Source organism: Kwoniella pini, chromosome 8, assembly GCF_000512605.2.
Source record: "Kwoniella pini CBS 10737 chromosome 8, complete sequence".
In the NCBI taxonomy this organism is placed as follows: domain Eukaryota; kingdom Fungi; phylum Basidiomycota; class Tremellomycetes; order Tremellales; family Cryptococcaceae; genus Kwoniella; species Kwoniella pini.
The window spans coordinates 773063-790683 of record NC_091723.1 but is presented as its reverse complement, the minus strand read 5'-3'; the positions used below and the strand labels follow the sequence as shown (position 1 = coordinate 790683).

General features: G+C 35.5%; 9 protein-coding genes across 9 annotated transcripts; 6 read left to right on the top strand and 3 right to left on the bottom strand.

Moving 5' to 3' along the window:
• Positions 1-775: 775 nt before the first annotated feature.
• I206_106047 (uncharacterized protein) lies at positions 776-1955 on the top strand (the record flags this gene model as incomplete). Its single annotated transcript, XM_019156599.1, has 5 exons — positions 776-1140; positions 1277-1356; positions 1451-1526; positions 1623-1737; positions 1842-1955. The coding sequence occupies 5 exons, from the start codon at positions 776-778 to the stop codon at positions 1953-1955; spliced, it is 750 nt and encodes a 249-aa protein (XP_019010401.1).
• A 268-nt stretch (positions 1956-2223) lies between these two features.
• On the bottom strand, positions 2224-4164 carry I206_106046 (uncharacterized protein; the record flags this gene model as incomplete). The annotated part of the gene is made up of 3 exons (XM_019156598.1): positions 2224-3471; positions 3559-3609; positions 3673-4164. The coding sequence occupies 3 exons, from the start codon at positions 4162-4164 to the stop codon at positions 2224-2226; spliced, it is 1791 nt and encodes a 596-aa protein (XP_019010400.1).
• Positions 4165-4550: 386 nt separating this feature from the next.
• On the top strand, positions 4551-5210 carry I206_106045 (uncharacterized protein; the record flags this gene model as incomplete). The annotated part of the gene is made up of 4 exons (XM_019156597.1): positions 4551-4553; positions 4617-4696; positions 4774-5013; positions 5120-5210. The coding sequence occupies 4 exons, from the start codon at positions 4551-4553 to the stop codon at positions 5208-5210; spliced, it is 414 nt and encodes a 137-aa protein (XP_019010399.1).
• A 71-nt stretch (positions 5211-5281) lies between these two features.
• On the bottom strand, positions 5282-8347 carry I206_106044 (uncharacterized protein; the record flags this gene model as incomplete). Its single annotated transcript, XM_070203229.1, has 10 exons — positions 5282-5521; positions 5584-5864; positions 5928-6620; positions 6703-6857; positions 6917-7047; positions 7109-7209; positions 7289-7635; positions 7693-7763; positions 7819-8009; positions 8083-8347. The coding sequence occupies 10 exons, from the start codon at positions 8345-8347 to the stop codon at positions 5282-5284; spliced, it is 2475 nt and encodes an 824-aa protein (XP_070059330.1).
• Positions 8348-8725: 378 nt separating this feature from the next.
• Positions 8726-10101, bottom strand: I206_106043 (uncharacterized protein; the record flags this gene model as incomplete). Its single annotated transcript, XM_019156595.1, has 4 exons — positions 8726-9204; positions 9299-9746; positions 9828-9906; positions 9971-10101. 4 exons carry the CDS (start codon positions 10099-10101, stop codon positions 8726-8728), a joined length of 1137 nt encoding a protein of 378 aa, XP_019010397.1.
• Positions 10102-10917: 816 nt separating this feature from the next.
• On the top strand, positions 10918-12436 carry I206_106042 (uncharacterized protein; the record flags this gene model as incomplete). Its single annotated transcript, XM_019156594.1, has 3 exons — positions 10918-11341; positions 11597-11740; positions 11841-12436. 3 exons carry the CDS (start codon positions 10918-10920, stop codon positions 12434-12436), a joined length of 1164 nt encoding a protein of 387 aa, XP_019010396.1.
• A 595-nt stretch (positions 12437-13031) lies between these two features.
• Positions 13032-14544, top strand: I206_106041 (uncharacterized protein; the record flags this gene model as incomplete). The annotated part of the gene is made up of 4 exons (XM_019156593.1): positions 13032-13773; positions 13852-14000; positions 14076-14171; positions 14287-14544. The coding sequence occupies 4 exons, from the start codon at positions 13032-13034 to the stop codon at positions 14542-14544; spliced, it is 1245 nt and encodes a 414-aa protein (XP_019010395.1).
• Positions 14545-15166: 622 nt separating this feature from the next.
• Positions 15167-16208, top strand: I206_106040 (uncharacterized protein; the record flags this gene model as incomplete). The annotated part of the gene is made up of 2 exons (XM_019156592.1): positions 15167-15382; positions 15462-16208. 2 exons carry the CDS (start codon positions 15167-15169, stop codon positions 16206-16208), a joined length of 963 nt encoding a protein of 320 aa, XP_019010394.1.
• Positions 16209-16668: 460 nt separating this feature from the next.
• On the top strand, positions 16669-17411 carry I206_106039 (mitochondrial 54S ribosomal protein mL43; the record flags this gene model as incomplete). Its single annotated transcript, XM_019156591.1, has 4 exons — positions 16669-16802; positions 16903-17012; positions 17077-17138; positions 17265-17411. The coding sequence occupies 4 exons, from the start codon at positions 16669-16671 to the stop codon at positions 17409-17411; spliced, it is 453 nt and encodes a 150-aa protein (XP_019010393.1).
• Between the last annotated feature and the right edge of the window lie 210 nt (positions 17412-17621).

Here is a 17621-nt window from a genome sequence, read left to right as displayed (position 1 = left end):
CTGGGAAATCAGAAAGTCAGGTATGAAATGTTATCAGAATTGTAAGAACTCTAATCGATGTGAATTGATGATCAAGAATCACGATGTCGCAGTACTTCATATACCTTAGGAGTTACGGCAGAATACAAGTAGCTTAAACAATTTACACCAGTAGAATTATGTGACTTGTTTCAAATTTCCAACCCCGAAGTAAGCAAACGTCAATTTGCGTCACATAGAAAAGGAGGGATGGGGTCGAGATCTCCAAAGTACTACGACGTCATTTGTCTTCAGTCTTGAAAGAAAGACAAAGGGGATGTATCTTCGTATGTTTCACTTGGTGAAGCTTACATCTGGAGAAGCTGTCCCTTGTCGTCAACATTCACATCACAACAGCTGAGTTGGCAATGACGCAGGGGTTTCGAAAGGAAGAGTAGCGTCCAGCTTCAGAATATACGCGAGTAAAGGCTACTGGAATTCGCAAGTGGAGAATGCCTATTGGGATGATCATGGTATTGCTCTTTGCATGAGCATGAAAGATACATATTGCTGCTGTACATGTGCAGTACGAACAAGGTGAACGTACCAGAGCTCGAGTATGATAATTGATCCCGCTCATTGTTGATCCTCTTTATTCCGACACCTGTTATTGCGATATATGCGATATCCTCCATCTTTGCATCCTCGTTCCAATGTGTCCAGTATAAATCGCATTAGAGTGTCTATCAGCACAAACTCTCGACTCATTAATCCATCTGTGAACGGAACGAACCCAATACGTCAATTTAATTCAAATATGGTCTTACCAAAAACGATTTATCCTCCATCACCTCTTGACCCTTTATTACTTTTACCAATACCTGAAAATCTTCCTATATCACCTCAATCAGATTTAGATCCATTATTAGATGTTATTCAATCTCATATTAAACATTCTCCTTTTGATGGAAAGGAAAAAATAGAAAATGAAGAAATACCTATAACAGTTTTAACTTCTTCTATAAGACAAATTACAAGAAAATCACAAATTTTATTAAATAAATCAAGAAATGGAGTTGCAGAATCTAGAAATAAATTAGATTTAGTTGATGAAGATTTAAGAAGTTTAGAATATGAATTAACTAGAGTAAGAGATGAAATTAAAAAATGTAGTGAATATGCGTAAGTTAACAATTTAATTGAAAAGATAAAAAGCTACGTTTCCCAATGAAATGGAATTATAGGAGAATGTAATTTTGATTATACTACATGAGTAATCGCTGATTTTTCATTGTTATTCTTTTGTGATAATATATAGCCCAGCATATGAAGAAATGGAATTACCTTCAGTAGAAGAATATTTAGCTCAAGCTGAAGAAAGTGCTTTAAACGCTTTACGTGAGTTGAATTGTTCATTTCTATAACATTGGTATAGTGGAAATTCAGATTGAAGATTTATAAGATGAATGACTGATGAAATTTATATTTTAAGCTTCAAAAGATAGTGAAGAATATGATCATGAACTTACAATAGCTAGATTAGAATACGAGTTAAAGGAAATTGAAAAGTAGGTCTTGGGAGTTTAAATAATATTTGAAACTCATAATATTTTTGATGATAAAATAATTAATTTACTTGATTTTTTTTCTGTAATCATTTTTAGACGAGAAATAGAATTAAATCAAATAACAAAAGAAAGAGATAATTTAATTAAAATTAAGAAAGAGATTAAAATGAAATTTGATGCTGTTGATGTTCATTTAGGTGGTTTTTCAAGAGTTAGTCTAAGTTTTCGTTCTTTTTAAACTCTTCAAATTCTCAAATTCAATTTGTATATGGGAGTTAGTTATGAATAAATGGCTGACTTTAAAACCTGCCTTAGTCTGCCAATGCAGTTGCTAGCAAATTAAAAGATGTAGCTGAATTACCTATAACTCAAATTTCAATTGAAAGTCCTTTACCTACTTCCGAATCGATAACGATGACATCGACCTAATTATTATAAATTTCCAAATAACATCAATCCCTTCATACCTTGCATAAATATATACCCAAACCTTTGAAATAGTGTACTATTACTCTTCATTAACGTGAAAAAATCATACTACCTTTCCGTATATCCGTGTGAATGCATATATACAATAATATGATAATTTACAAATCTGTGAAACACTTTAATGTTGATGATATAGGGTTTTGAACTTGAGCAACGATGAAAGGTATATACAATGAAAATTACAAGAAAAGCTACAAATAAGCCTTCCTCAGTCTTGCTTATCACCTTTATTCAAACTATCTTTCCTATTTAAATTTCCTCCTTTCCGTAAATCTCCTAATTTCAAATTCGTTCCTAAACCAAGTCCACCAATTCCAAGATCTAATCCTAAATCGTTATATCTAGTCTTCAATTCCATACTTTCTTGTTCTGTTTTTATTGTACTTAAACTCGTATTCGAAGTAGAAATAGGTTTTCTATGTAAACCATTTTGTGTTGATGATGATGATGATCGTTCCTTTTTACCTCTACCGACTGTTTCAGATCCAGTTGATAAGGTAGGAAAAGGTTGTTGACTTGGTGGTGGAGGAGGAATAGTAAAAAAATCCATTAATTTACTTTGAATACCACTTGATACTTGTCTATTATGCGATAAAGGTAAATTAGAAGAAGGAGGACGAAGTTTGACTACAGTCGATTTTGATTTAGTATTTTCGGTAATATTGGAATTTATTGAATCAGTTTGTTTTGATATTGAAGGTGGTAAAGTAGATAAGTTATTTATTATTGTTGGACCTTGATTATGTGGCATTGATTCTTCAGATCGTGAATTAGTTGTTCTGGAAATTTCAATCGAATCTTTTCTTTCGAAAAAACTATCAACGCCATTAGACATTTTCAAAGGTGAATTAGCAGTATTACTTCTTGATCTATTACTTCTACTTCCTCCTTCATTTCCATTACTTCGATATATTTCTATAGAACCTCTTGATTGATCTAATGATTTTCGATCAGGTGGCTTGTTAGGTTTAGGAAAAAAGCGTAATTCACTAGAAGGTATTCTAACTACATCTAATATCCTAGGTGTGTTTTCTATTATTTGTCCCAAAGGTTCAGTTGAAGTTGGTGGTGAAGTATGATCATGATTGTATGATTGATTTGTAGATGGTAAAAATGTATTAGCTAAATCTGTGAGAGATGAACTTGGTGACATTGATGCTCCTAAATTGATTTCTCGAGAGGGGGTAATTAAATTTTCCATCGAGTTGAAGGATCCCTTGTGATGGTCTTCGTTTAATCCTAAGCCAATTAATCCGTTCTGATGGGTGAGATCGACTTCTTTACCCTTGCCTTTCTCTTTCTTAGGCATCAAAGTTACTTGACCTTCACCTGGACCTCTAATTAAGGTCTCTTTTGCTTTATTCCATCTGCATGCTTCTAGTGGGACGTATAGGTGAGTACGGATATGTACAGGATCTGATGACCAAAGCTTATTCGATTTCCGTAAAGTCGCGAGCTATTTCACAAAGTTCATTCAGCGTCAATGATTCCCAATATTTCACACGTCATTTAACTATATCAATGAAAGTTCGTTTACACTTACGTCTATACCATATAATAATGCTATTCCAGCTAATGATTCGTTTGGCTTTACCTAATCATTCTTACTATTCAGCTATATTTTCTGATGACTGGAGAACGAAAGAAGTTGACTAACAGTATGTATAAGTACTTCTACTTCACGAGATTCATCATCCGCTCCTCCAGGAGTCATCCTTAATAAATCAAAACTACCTCTTACAGATCCACCTCCATATTCTGAACCTGATTTTGAACTTTCAGCAACTTGTCTCTCAGTTTCACTTGTTAATCTTTTTAAATTTGGTCTACTTATATCTCCTAATATATCTGTGTGTATAGTAGGAGGTGTCGGACCAGATAAAGGATGTTTATTTATAGGTAATATTGTTTCAAGCATTTCATTATCAATATCATTTTGATCTTTAGTTAGATTGGTTATCGAATTTGTAGATGCGAATTGAGGTGTGTTAGACGATGAATCATTTTTACGTTTGACTAATGTGCGCTTTCCGAGTTGAGGTGAATTTGAAGTTGAGCTCGAATTTGATGGAATGTTTGAACCCCATATTTCTGATTCGGATGGAGGAGTAGATGCCAACGAAAAGGAAGAAGTTGATGCTTTCATCATTGCGATATGATTTCACAACCAAGATACCAGAAACAATACGCCTTCATTCCCTTTTTTTCAATTGTGTGGGTCAGGCAGACATTGATAGCTTTTTTTTTTTAACAGAAACAGATAGGTGAGGATGTATTGAATAAAGCCATATAATATTGGATAACTCTCCATTGTAAACTCTACGAGTAATAGTAATCGATAACGTCAATTAATCATAACACGTCGTGCATCACATCGGCGATCACCGTTCTCATATATTATCCGATTCTCATTCTTCATCTGACGCGTAAATCACTACTCGAGTATTCCTTCTTTTCTAATCCTGGTCTTCGTTATAGACTTCACATCAAGAATTATTCAAGCTGTGTATTCAGCAGAAAGTAGATAAATTGAAAATGGTAATTCTCATCATTAGGATCGTTCCATTATATGAATAAGCTAATTTAGACTTAATTAAATAGCCACCTAAATCATCTAATTTACATCATATAACATTTCATTTCAATAAATCAGCAATTTTATTATCATTACCTTCAAATACGTAAGTTCAATTTCCAGACTCGAAAAGATATATTATGTTTAAATCTTGCTTAATGGAAATATTTGGCAATTCAATAGAACAATAAATCTAATAAAATCTCAATTACTTAAAGCATTACAACCACTTTCTACTACTTTATCATTTAAACCAAATTTAATTTCTGATATTCAATTATGGGAATATAAAGAAATAATAGAAGGACAAGAAATTCAAGAGAAAGAAATTAAAAATTTAGAAGATGATGAAAGTAATAATAATATAGGAAATAAATCAATTTCTACTTTAGGTTGGGAAAGGTGGAAAGTTTTATTTATAAGGTATGTTGTTATGTCTATTCTTTTTTTTTCGATTTTTATTCGATATTTCAGAAGTTTGTCAAAAAAATATATTTCATATTTTAACATTTGGTTTTTTTTTATACAGCTTTAAAAATCCCGATGATAGTACTTTTTCAAAACCTGTATATACAATACCAGATGTAGAAGATGAAGAACCAGATGAAACTGAAATATAATTTTAGAATAAATAACATTATATAACATTGCATGTATAATACAATATGACCTGAAAATCATTTTTCATCAATTACGACTCTTCTCCTTCTCCATCTTCTTGTTCCTCTTGCTCATCCTCATCCTCCTCGTCCTCATCAACATCAAGATCCCAAACTTGCAATGAACGACCATCTTCAAAAGCAACACAACCTAATCTTCTTCCCGTTCGTCCATTTAACGCAATTGCAACTTTAGTATGATCAAGAGACGTATCAAATTGTGGTGTGACTCCAAGATATCTTGATCTACTTATCGGTATAGGTAGTATAGCCTACATAAAAATTGTATAATCAGCTTTCCGTCCCACTGAAAGCAAAAGGTATATAAGCTGACCTGAAAGGTATTTTGGTGTATTTTAACAATGTCATCTATACCCCTTATGTCGCTTACATTCATCTCGACCATCTGCTCAAGATCAAGTAATTCGACATATCGTAACGTAACGAGATACCTCCCATTTTCCGATTCAAGGAGTAAGACAATTTCATCATCATCGAAGAACTGGATAGACAGGCAGGTTAAAGACTGTTCCGAGTCGAATAAAGCAAATGTAGATATTTTCGCTGTCGCTGAGGGCGAGGATGATGCCGAATCAGATGTATACATGAGCCATACTAAATCCAAGGAATCTATTAGCAAATTGTTCGAGTCTATACAGTCGACAGAATAACACTTACTTTGCTGTTCATCTTTATCATTTTTCGAAACTAGTACTTCCCATAATCCACCTTGAACAATTCTCTTATCTCTCATCCCATCATTCAAGGGTAAATTATACCCATCATCAATCAAACCAATTGCATCTTTTATTAATTTTTCAAGATCTCTTACTAATGTATTTATCCATACCCATGGTTCTTTCTCTATCTTTCTTTCAATTTCTTCTTCTTCTTGAACAGCATACAGATTTTTCCTTTCAACAGTATCAGGACTTGAAAGTAAATCTTCTTCATCTTCTGATAAAATACCAGTAGGTGTTAAATCTCTATCTACATCTTCATCATTATCTTCATCTTCAACTACAGACATTGACATATCCATAGACATTGTACTTTCTGATCCATTTGTAGAATTTAAAGATTCATTCGCTTTTGTTGATGGTGTATACATTATTTCTTTTTTAATTATTCCCAATTCTGTTTGAGTTTCTTTCAAAACTTCGTCTAAATTTCTATTAGGTTTTCGAGTATACCTTGTAAATTCATCTGGAAGGAAATCTTTTGGAGGTCTTACAGATAAGTAAGGGAAATGATCATGAAATGAAGAATGAACGAATCCGTTAATCATGAATGACCAAACTAATTTCAAGTCATGCGTTGGTGTTGGTATGTCATCTGAAGATGTGTCTTGAGATGCGGCTCTAACGATTTCTACAAGGTATAAACAACGGTAGAATCAGCATAGCCTTAACCGGTATCTCGTTCCATTAGTATGAAATAATGGGCGACATACCATATTTTAGCCATTTCATGAATTCGGAAGCAGCCTTCATCTCGTGTTCCGCATCCCGCCTCATCTTCTCCATTAATTTTGCAAAACCCAGCACTAGATCTGTAGCTTTCACAACATCATCCTCTCGCAATTGTATTCGAGCTTGGTATCTTGGTCTGGACGAAATAGATCAGATTATAACAATTCGACGGCCCACTGAAACAATTTAACTTACGTTCTACTCCATCCTTTCATCTCCTCCAGTAACAACACGAGCCTCTCTAGAGCAGGAGATATACTCTCTATTATCAAATTTTGTATCGATTTATAGGAACTATCCAGCGTTTGATCCCATTTGGTTAAGGTCTATCGACGAACTCCTCAAATTAGCTTCATATACAGCTCAGACATCGGTTACACCACTCACTCGGCCTGTCAGTTTACTTCCTAGCCACTCATTTACAGCTACTCCACTTCGTCCAGTCATCAAAAATCGAAATAAGTCAGAATGTACATCCGGTATTGTCACTATCAATTCACGCAAATTAGCTCCTCTATCAATGCTCCATCACCACTAAGTCTACAGTAGATAAAAGGCAGAACTCACTGGCTTGTTGCTGAGCACAAGTCTCCAAATCTTCTCTACAAATCATAGTTTGTTTCTCACTCTCCCTAAATGCTATTTCTGCATTTTCCAATCCTCTTAAAATGATATCTAAATACCCGCTCATTCGATCTGATATTTTAGATAATTCCAGTATTTCCTGTGCATTTTCTTTTCCTTGTGATGGAGGTAACGGTAAAGTTCCAGTCAAGAAAGGATAAGAAGATATACTCAGTATATTCGGTGGGAGAGGTATGTTAGATGGGAGCAAGGAAGGAAAGGATTTTAAGAGGGAATGAAAAGTTGGCCGAGGTTCTGGTTTGTTGGATTTCTGCATAAAGGGCAATAAGCTAACATACTGTCAGCTCAATTATTTCACCTGCACAATCGCGGTAATCTCATCTCACTTTGGCGGTTTTGGAGGATCTACAGGTGTGACAGTAGGTAAAGAGTCAATTATATTTATAGACGAACCATTCTATAATTGCCATATCAATTAAAGTCGAGTTTACTCAGATTTCATTTTAGCTCACTTTTACACGATCCCAATCGTTTTGAGCTTGTACCCATTTCATATCTATCCATTTTCCTGCTCTTAAATCATCTATATGACCTACATTTAGATTTTGAGGAAAAGGTATGGATCGTATCACTTCTCCAGTATGTACACTTAGATGATCAATTGTTCGTTCGTTCGACCAGGTGAATAAGGATAATATCAGGCCTGGTGAAATCATACATTGAGTACATAAGGTGTGACAAAGAATGTTTTTTAAGGAATGAACATTGAGACATACCATCTTCACTCCATGCTAAACCTACTACTTGTCCAGTAACATTTACTTCCCAAACTTTACTTCCACCTGTACGCCAAAGTGAAATCTGTGTCTTTCCAATTTCTTTACCTTTTCCTTTCCATGAGTTGGATGAAGGATTGAATGGATGTGACAGAAGGACTACCAAGTCCATTGAAGGATTACATGATCCTGGATGTAAGATGTGTGAAGACGGTAATGAAATTGTAGAAAGAGGTGTGAATGATGTGCGGTCCGGTAAAATCATTTTGGCTGAGATTTTCGAATCGGCAGATTGTCAGCACGTCGTCTGACTCCCTCATATGTATTGAAAGAGCTTGAAGGAATTTGAATGGTCCAGAAGCTGGATTCCCAAAGAGGTGCGCGAAACAAGCAATGTTCGAAGAATGTTTAATTTGCCGAATGTACAGTACAAAAGTTAAAACGCGTCGAGCGATGGATCAAAACTCTCGGACCATCCGATCTACCTTTGTAATCTACTACTAATCTCTTGCATTTTCGCAATCGATACATTTATATATATTATATCTATATGCATATCATACATTTTCAAGCGACTCAAACTATCTTGCATATTCTACAACGACCAAGATCTGATCCGGACAAATAAAGAATCTTAACCTGGCTAATTAGGTATATCTTCCACTTTAAGTGGTAAATAAACTTTAGTTTGATTTCCTTTTTCTCTATAAGCTCTTGACATTTCATAAGCTTTATGTCTAAGTCTATTAATACTACCTAAAGGTCTATGATCTAATAAACCATCCCAAGGTGATAATCCAATATGATCTTCCCACCAAATTCTTCTTTCATCACTAAAAGTTTCTTGAGAATCAAATTTAATTATAGCTAAATCATACCAAGGTGAATAAGATTCTTTCCATTCAATACTAGCATCTTCAATTGGTTGTTTATTTAAATCAGAAGAAAATTGTGCTCTTAATTTATATTCTGTTGGATTTTTTGAATAATATTCACGAATATGATCTCTATGAAAAGTTTTATTACTATCTTTTGGAATTGTTTTACCTTTAAATTCTTCTTGAAATTGAGAAATAGGTAATAATGAAAATTTACATGCATATGGACCAAATTTGAAAGCGGCTATTTTTTCAAAAAGAAAAAAAAGTACAACAAAAACCATTAGCTTAAGCTATTTACTGTTGATTTGGGGAATTAAGAGTAGTCAAAAACTCACATTGAGAATAAAATGTAGATCCTATAACATATTTATTAGGTAACATAAAAGGTGCAAATTGTTTTAATCTATCACTTCTTTTAGCTAATTCTAAATTAAGTTGTGTAGGATTATCAAAATATTTTGTTCTTAATTCAAAAATTTCAATTGTTGTATTCAAATTTGTAAGTTCAACAATTGGTGCATTATTAAATAAAAAATCTTGTGTACCTTGATTCGTTGATCCATTTGGAGCTGGTGATAATCTTTCTCCGTTAACATCAAAAATTTTAAGTGAAAATCCTCTTGGTGCTGATGTATTATCTGGTAATATAAATGAAGGTTCATTTGCATATCTTCCTATACAATCATATTTCTTTCCTACTTCTGCAAAAAGACCATGTTGTAAATACGAAGGTAAATCTGAATTGATAGCGATTGATCCTTTGACAAATCCTAGAGATTTCACCTATCATAAGATTCGATAATCAGTCTTTCATTCAGAACCAGAGGAGCTTATCGCTCAGTCAAAAAATCAAATTTGGCTCACATGTGTACCTCTGAATTTATGTTGATGAGCATCAAAATTATGACTTTGCATATCATGTACTAATTCTCCCACCCGAAGGCTGAATAGAATAGTTTAAACAGGTAGGCACTAAAATAGCATGATAAGGTATCCTCCAAACTCACATCTTAGCATCTTCATCTTCTTCACGTTGTTCCGTTTCATCAGCTTTCAACCATTCTTCAGGTCCAGCTACTATAGTAGGTCCAACTACTAACTCCGTTGCTGATTGTAAAGTATCACTAATCGCTTGCATTGTGAATTCCAACTTTTCAAATGCTCAAGAAACTAGGTAAATCAATTGTTATTCAATTTAAATGATGCGAAAAAGATTACTGGCAATGTATACATATGCCCATGGCGTATTAATAGGCTGAAGTTCATTGGTCCTGAATTGCTAATCAATCAATTGATTATCTACATGATACGAATCATGAGGTGATAAAGTATGAAGTCATTTTTACGCAATCTCGGTGACTGCCTTATTTGGCGATCAGATTCCAGTGAAAAAGCTAAAAAGATATCCCGTCCCTCTTCACGTGTTAATCACAAGAGGTACCACAGGCTGAGACTGTTTCCTTCGTCTAAGATGTATGGTCAAACTTGTCCCACAGCATGGTATCATGTACAGTTTTGAGTCTACTAGATTCCCCAAGACCATTGTATATCAATCATGACAAAGTGTAATCAATTTACCGATAGCGACTGATATGGGTTGACCCTACAAGCCAAATGAGCGCGTATTTTATTGCGGCTTCCCCATTTTCATAGATGATCAGAATCAATACGACGTTGTACAGAGCTTCTAGGGTTGTAGCTAGTCATTGTACCCGAGCTATAGAAATACAAGATGCCCGTGAACATGCTGTCTATTGTGAACATCACCGAGGAGTTGGAGTTGATATTCAGCGCTCCGGCTCAAGTCTGCTTTCGCGCCGGACAACTCCACTTTCTCGAGTTTCAAGTTGATTAAACTAACTTCACTTACAATAGACTTTATTTCCTTCTTTCTGAATCACTTTTCTTCTACTTTGAATCAATTCAATCTCCTTTCATACAAATATACAAAAGGATGACATCCATAAATTCATCTCCTCCATCATCTTCACCACTTCAAGCACAATCTTCACCAATTTTATCTAATTATGATTCTCCTAAACCTAATCAAGAAATAGACGAATCAAAACCAAAATCAAAAGTCAAATCAAAGAAAAAAAGGAAATCTAAATTACCTGAAGTAGAATTAGATGATCAAATAGGAGATTTATTAGGTGAAGAAGAATTAGAAGTAGAAGTAGAAGAAGAGAATCAAAATGAAGCTGGACCTTCTATTTCAAATAAAGGAGGAAAAAAAGTTAAAACTGAAGAAATTGATGAATTAGCTGATGAAACAAAAGTTGAAGGAGATGGAAATCAAGGTACTTTTAAATGCGAATGGGGTGATTGTGAAGAAGTTAATGGAACTCATAATGGATTGATAGAACATGTTAAAGAAGGTAAATCATCTATCATTTTGCTTTGACTTTTGATTATAAGATGAGCTCGGACTCTTGATTTGATGTGGGCTGTGATGTGGATTGACACTGGCATACTCTTCGACGAAACGGATTCATTTGACTATGTTGAATGATGGATACTGACAATTGATTTGTTTTTATCTGACTCAATCACTACGCTCTCTCCTTCTCTCATCGTCCATCTACCTCACGACCATATATCGTTCATCATTCACCTATCTGTTCTACTTGTAGACCATATCAACGCCCTCAAGGACGCATTCATCTGCGAGTGGATCAACTGTCCTAGAACAGGTCAAAAGCAAGCTTCTAGACATTCTTTATCGACTCACATGAGAATGCATACCGGAGAAAGGCCATACGCATGTACTTATGCCGGTGAGTAGTCGTTATATTTCTTTCATGTCTAAATGCGTTTTCGTCGACACTCGCATCTAGTAAGTATTATGCTCACTGATGATTCCTACCTATGCTTTAGGCTGTCCGAAATCATTCACACGTTCAGACGCGTTACAAAAGCATATTCGTTCTCAGCACATTGAACGACCTCCTAAACCTGTTCCTCCTCCTCCAGCTATTTCTCTTAATCAAACTACACCTGGTATATCAAAAGCTACAAAGAATAAATCCAAAGCTCGACATGCACCAATAGCTTCTACTCCACTTACTAGAACACCATTGAATGCACTTCCAATATCAGATGAAGATTTATTATTAGATGAAGATATAGCAGAAGTTTTACCTAGAATACGTAAGAGAGAAATATTAAATCCAACTTTTGAAGAAATAGAAGCTTTAAATTATTTAAGATCAATATTTCCACGTCAAATACTTGATTCTAAGAATCCAATACCAGATTCACTTGATGAACCACCTTCTGAATTAGGTATACCTGAAGAAGCTCAATTAATACAATCCGTACCTGATCCAGATATACCTGGAGGTGAATTAGATTTACTAGGAAGGAGCGAATGGCAAGCTAGATATATCATGATTAAAGCTAGATTGATGCTTGTGGAAGAAGAGAATAGTATGAGAAGGATGGAACTTTTACAGCTACTTCAAACTGCTTAGAAAGTATTGCTTAGACCATCGATCTGTAAAAGCATTCCGATTTGTCGATTTTGTTAGACCCATCTCCGACAGACTCCGTATCCTTTGCAGGCTGATAATCATGTCGATCGTGACTGATAATTGGATCATGCATCCAATGAATAATTGTTGAAACCTTGAACACATAATTTGCACTTCCTTTGAGCTGCCAATATATACCTTTCGGAAGGATCGATGGACATCTAAGGATGATTTCCAGATTTCATCTCCTGGCTCAAAGGATGTGGTGGGAAATGATTGATCTTACGGGTTTACATACAAGCTAGGAGAAATGGCAATTTTGTGCTTATCATTAACAAAGCAAATTCACTAATTAACCAATCAAAGGATTAATCAATACCCATTCTCATGATTGAAATATAAATAAAGCTAATAACAAAGTGTTTTCTGCTAATTTTCTCTCCTATGGATTATATTTTTCTTATTCACCTTCCTTCTCACTTTGGTCATTCGTTATTTCAACACCTTTGATAGGTGTACCACCCATACTCGCAAACATTCCTTCTTTACTAGCAATCATCATCGACGTCTAACCGTTTTCTAACGAATATTTACCATGCTTCAGTTCACACTGATTACTCTCCTTCCATTCTTACTCCCAATTTCAGCCGCTCCTGCTCGACGAAATTGCGCTGTTAAATCCTCCTCCTCCTCCTCTTCATCTGAGAAAAGCAATAATTCCGAAGCTATAGCAGCCTTTGCTCAACATGTTAACAATACAGTACTTATACCTACAGGGACTGGCGCTGTCATTCCTTCTATAGCTATCACCTCTCTTTCTGTAACCAATAAGAATATAGCTGCCTTCGATAAAGGAAGATGGAATGGATGGGGTGGACCTAAATCATCAAATGTACCTACTTTTCTTTCAAGTTTAAGTCAACCACTTGTGAACACACAAAAGACTTCGCTTCCTGCTTATACTCAAGCACCAGCAACTTCCCCTTCATCGGTCACTCAACCACCAGCAAGCTCACCTTCGACAATTATCCCTTCAGCTTCTTTAACTTCGAAATTTGAAACAAGTCAAACAATCTCTAGTGCTGCTCCTGTAACCACAGCAAGCGGAAGTGGAACAGCAGGAAGTGGAAGTGGTGAAAAAGTTGGATTAGGATTAGATGATACTGCATATTCAAAATTAACGAATATACAAAATTTAGGTTGGTATTGGAATTGGGGTACTGAACCTTTTCAAGGAATGCAAAGTGAATTTGTAGCTTGTGTATGGGGTAAAGAAAAAGCTGAATCTTTTACTGGTGTAACTGATGATATCAAGTATATTATGTCTTTTAACGAGCGTGAGTCCGAGGACGATTTCCTTCAAATTGTGTTCTTCTAGAAGATACTGATAATGTTGAATGTCAATTGTGTTGTAGCCGATCAAGGTGCGAATGTAGGAGGATGTGATATAAAAGATACTGCTTTGGCTGCTACATTACATCAACAATGGACAGCAAAAGTAAGTGGAGATGTTAAAATTGGAAGTCCGGCTGTTGCTCGTGGTGGAGTTGAATCATGGTTTACTGTAAGTCATTATGTATCTGATCCAGGTTGTTTAGCTATTCCGAGAAGAATATAAATACTGACTTAGATTACATAGCCATGGGTTACAGCTTGTGCAGGTAATTGTAAATACGATTTTATACCTATTCATTTTTACGGTACAGAAATTGAAGATTTATTTAAATATATCAAAGTGAGTTTTATTCTTTTGAAACGTCTTTATCAAGTTTTAATGCATTACATTGCATTAAACGATTGAGATTTAAATAAGAACTTTCTAATGATGATAATATTTTTGATTTTTATAGGAATTTCCAAGACAAGGAAAACCAATTTGGGTAACTGAATTTGATTGTCAAGATTTTACAACAGGAGAAATATGTGATAATGAAAAACAAAAAGATTTTATGGAAAAAGCAATAAATTGGTTTAAAAATGAAGGTTCATCTTATGTTGAAAGATGGTCTTGGTTTGGTTCTTTACCTAAATTTAGTGAATTAACTTATGGTTTAGAAAATGTTGACGGTACTTTAAATTCATTAGGTGAACATTATTTAAGTCTTTGAAACTTTTTTTTCCCAAATCATATTTTTAATAGTTTTCGCTATATCATCTGGTATGTATAGCTTAGCCACCCATGCACAATGTGATCTCAAGTGGCGCTTCCAGTTGAAATGATTGCTTCAATTTTAAATTTGGTTGAGGCTTACCTCCTATTCACTTATTGCACCGATACAATGAATCTGCAGCAATGATCCAATCATTCTGCTTGACCTCAAAGGTCCACAATTGGAAGCTCATAGAATTTGCAAGGTAAGATAAGGATGAAAGGAACAGATCCGATATTATCGAATACGTCTTAGAGAATTCCCACTTGATATAATCTCGACTCGACAAAATTCGTTTTGTTCACACAAATATTGGCAATAAGGACTGGATCAACATCTGGACGTATTCTGTTATTAAGCAGAAGAACCTGTCTCGTCAATCTGGACCTCTCAGGGCCTCATCGGGGATGAAAAGAGCGAACAAGCTTGAAAGGAGAAGAACATACAGGTCCTCTCTGTAAACGGGAGCTGAAAATCGAGTCGATTCGAGATCGACTATAACTAGGGCAACGTTTGCTAAATTGTACTTGGGTTATTCCTATCACAAGGAGCAGATAGTCACAATCAGCACCATCTCAATATGTTTTCCAAACTTGAAACTTCCAACCATCACGAAGACGACATCACTTTGCGACACACAATCAAGCCGCCTACTACAGCTCAACAGAGCGGGAAATTCCAGAGTGAAGCAACACCGGGAGGTGTCGGCCCTGCCAACTATGCTGACACCCTGCTGAACACCAATAATAGTAAGGGACCTGTAACCACTGCTGGCGAATTGGCAGCACTTGAATCTGTGAGTTATTCTTCTCTACGATGTCAGTTTGAGCGATAAAATCTTCACTCAATACAGCTATATTGATGGTATACTGTAGCTTCATTCAACTTGGTCTTATCGAGACGGTGAAAGCAGATTAAAGTCAGTAAATGATCAAGAAGTCTACAAAATCAATTTTGAAGCAGATTACTTCACTAGGCAAGATGTTAGAGACGAGTTAATATCTCTCGCAAGATCCGTTCAAGCTGAAGAGACTAAATTGAATGCTGTCCAAGGCCTTGCAGGATTCAATGATCCCAAAACTCCATCTTATGACAACTTACAGCAAGAATACAAAGAGGTTTCTGAGAGCTTGGAAAAGAGTAAAGATAAATGGAATGATCCTATGAAAAGGTTATTTTCTAGATCCATGACTGATCTCACCGGAAAGACTATCGAGTTGATCAATAAACAACGTGAATGTCAAAAATCTAATTATGGTTCTTCTACAAAGATTAAAATCCCGGGTTCCTCATGGAAGGATACATTCGATGAAGCTTTATGGAGTCATTTCGATAAAACAGTAATCTCTACTATTGCTAAATTCGATCCGACATCTTCATGCATCAAAGATCAACATGAGTTGACAAAAGTTGTCAATAGTCTTTTATATGGTAAAATCACTACTGAAGGTGATAAAGACTCTATCACTTGCATTTGGAGATCAGAATCAACTGAGCCGCAAGGTATTATAGGTTTGACCAAAAAACCCATAGTACAATTAAGAGAGGACAGTAGAATCATCTCTGAGACCGGATGGACTTGGAAAGATGGACATATTTTATTTTTTAAGGAATTTAATTGATTTAGTCGACAAGCTTTTCGTTCTTCATGCTCCTGGAGTTATCTTTTGTTTCTTAAGATCCGTATAGCTCTCCATTGCGGCAATTGCAAGTCATGTAGAATATTACGACTGGTTTCATTTCATCCCACATCCACTCCCTGTAGATATCTTGCCATGCACATGGTTTCTGTTCATACATGGATTAATAAGGTGGCAGCATGCATGCAGTGCCAACTCACCCTGCTTTATCGATCATTATTTACTAAAAGCATGAGAAGGAAATGAGATCATGACGTGGCATTCTTTCCTGATAGCATTATCAATCTCTTCATCCTAGTCCCGCGGATGAAGTTGATTTCGAGATTTCGAGATTTATTTCATTCTATTTGCGTAAATCATCAATTAGAGCAAGTCATTATTGATACATACCCTACGTCGACACGCAAATTAATTTCAAAATCATCAATACAAAGTACTCGGAATGCCTCGACTGGTCCCATCTTCTTCATCAATACCGAAAACGTACCCTGTTCCAGGATACAATCACTTCTTAACACCACTTAGAAAGTTGATATTCGATTATGATGCTGAATCACCTTCCCAACATGGTATAAGGTGAGTACCTATCATCCAGAAACGAGATATATGTGCTCTGTGTATCTTCATATCTCAGGGGCTCCATGTATGAAATTTTGACTTATGCTTTCTTTTGTAGATCATTTATTCGAAAACCTTTGATAAATCTTGCTCGAGAAAACCCGGATGTAGAATTCGTGGTTAGACGGCTGAAGAGGGGAAAAGCTGCTGTTTTGAGGGGTCATTATGGTGAGATCCAATTTCTTAGGTTTACTGAAATTGATCATGCTCAATACTGACGTATCTGTTGAAGTCAATGGTCGAGACAAGGTGATATGTGTGAATAAGCTGGAAATGGATGGTGTGACGAATAAAGTAAGTTTTTGTTTTATTTGAGTCTATGGAACTTCATATTGTACAATCTGCTGGGTAGATATATCAGGTCAATACCAGCAAGTCAGATGATTCAGGGCCGCCAGCTAATCATATATACTGTCTTAGGTCAAATTATTGTTAAATTCATCAGGAGCAAAGATCAAACCACTGAAAAACTTAACTCTAGAAGCCGCTCCTGCGTCAGAATCAGCAAGAGGAGTTTGGTCTGCTTTACATGATCAAATGAAAGATGGACAAGGATATAGGATATAATATGAATCTGTATGCATTGTAATAGTATAGACCCTATCTCGTAATCATATTCGCTTCTGATCCGGACCCATGGTCCTTCGAGGAGGCAACTCTAAAGTTCTTGGAAGTACCTAATAACAGCCTGTGTCAGCCATACTCGTATCGTTGTGATGAGAAGCAGATCACTGAATATTTGATTGCAAGGTTCAGATCAAAGCAAGAAATGCTATA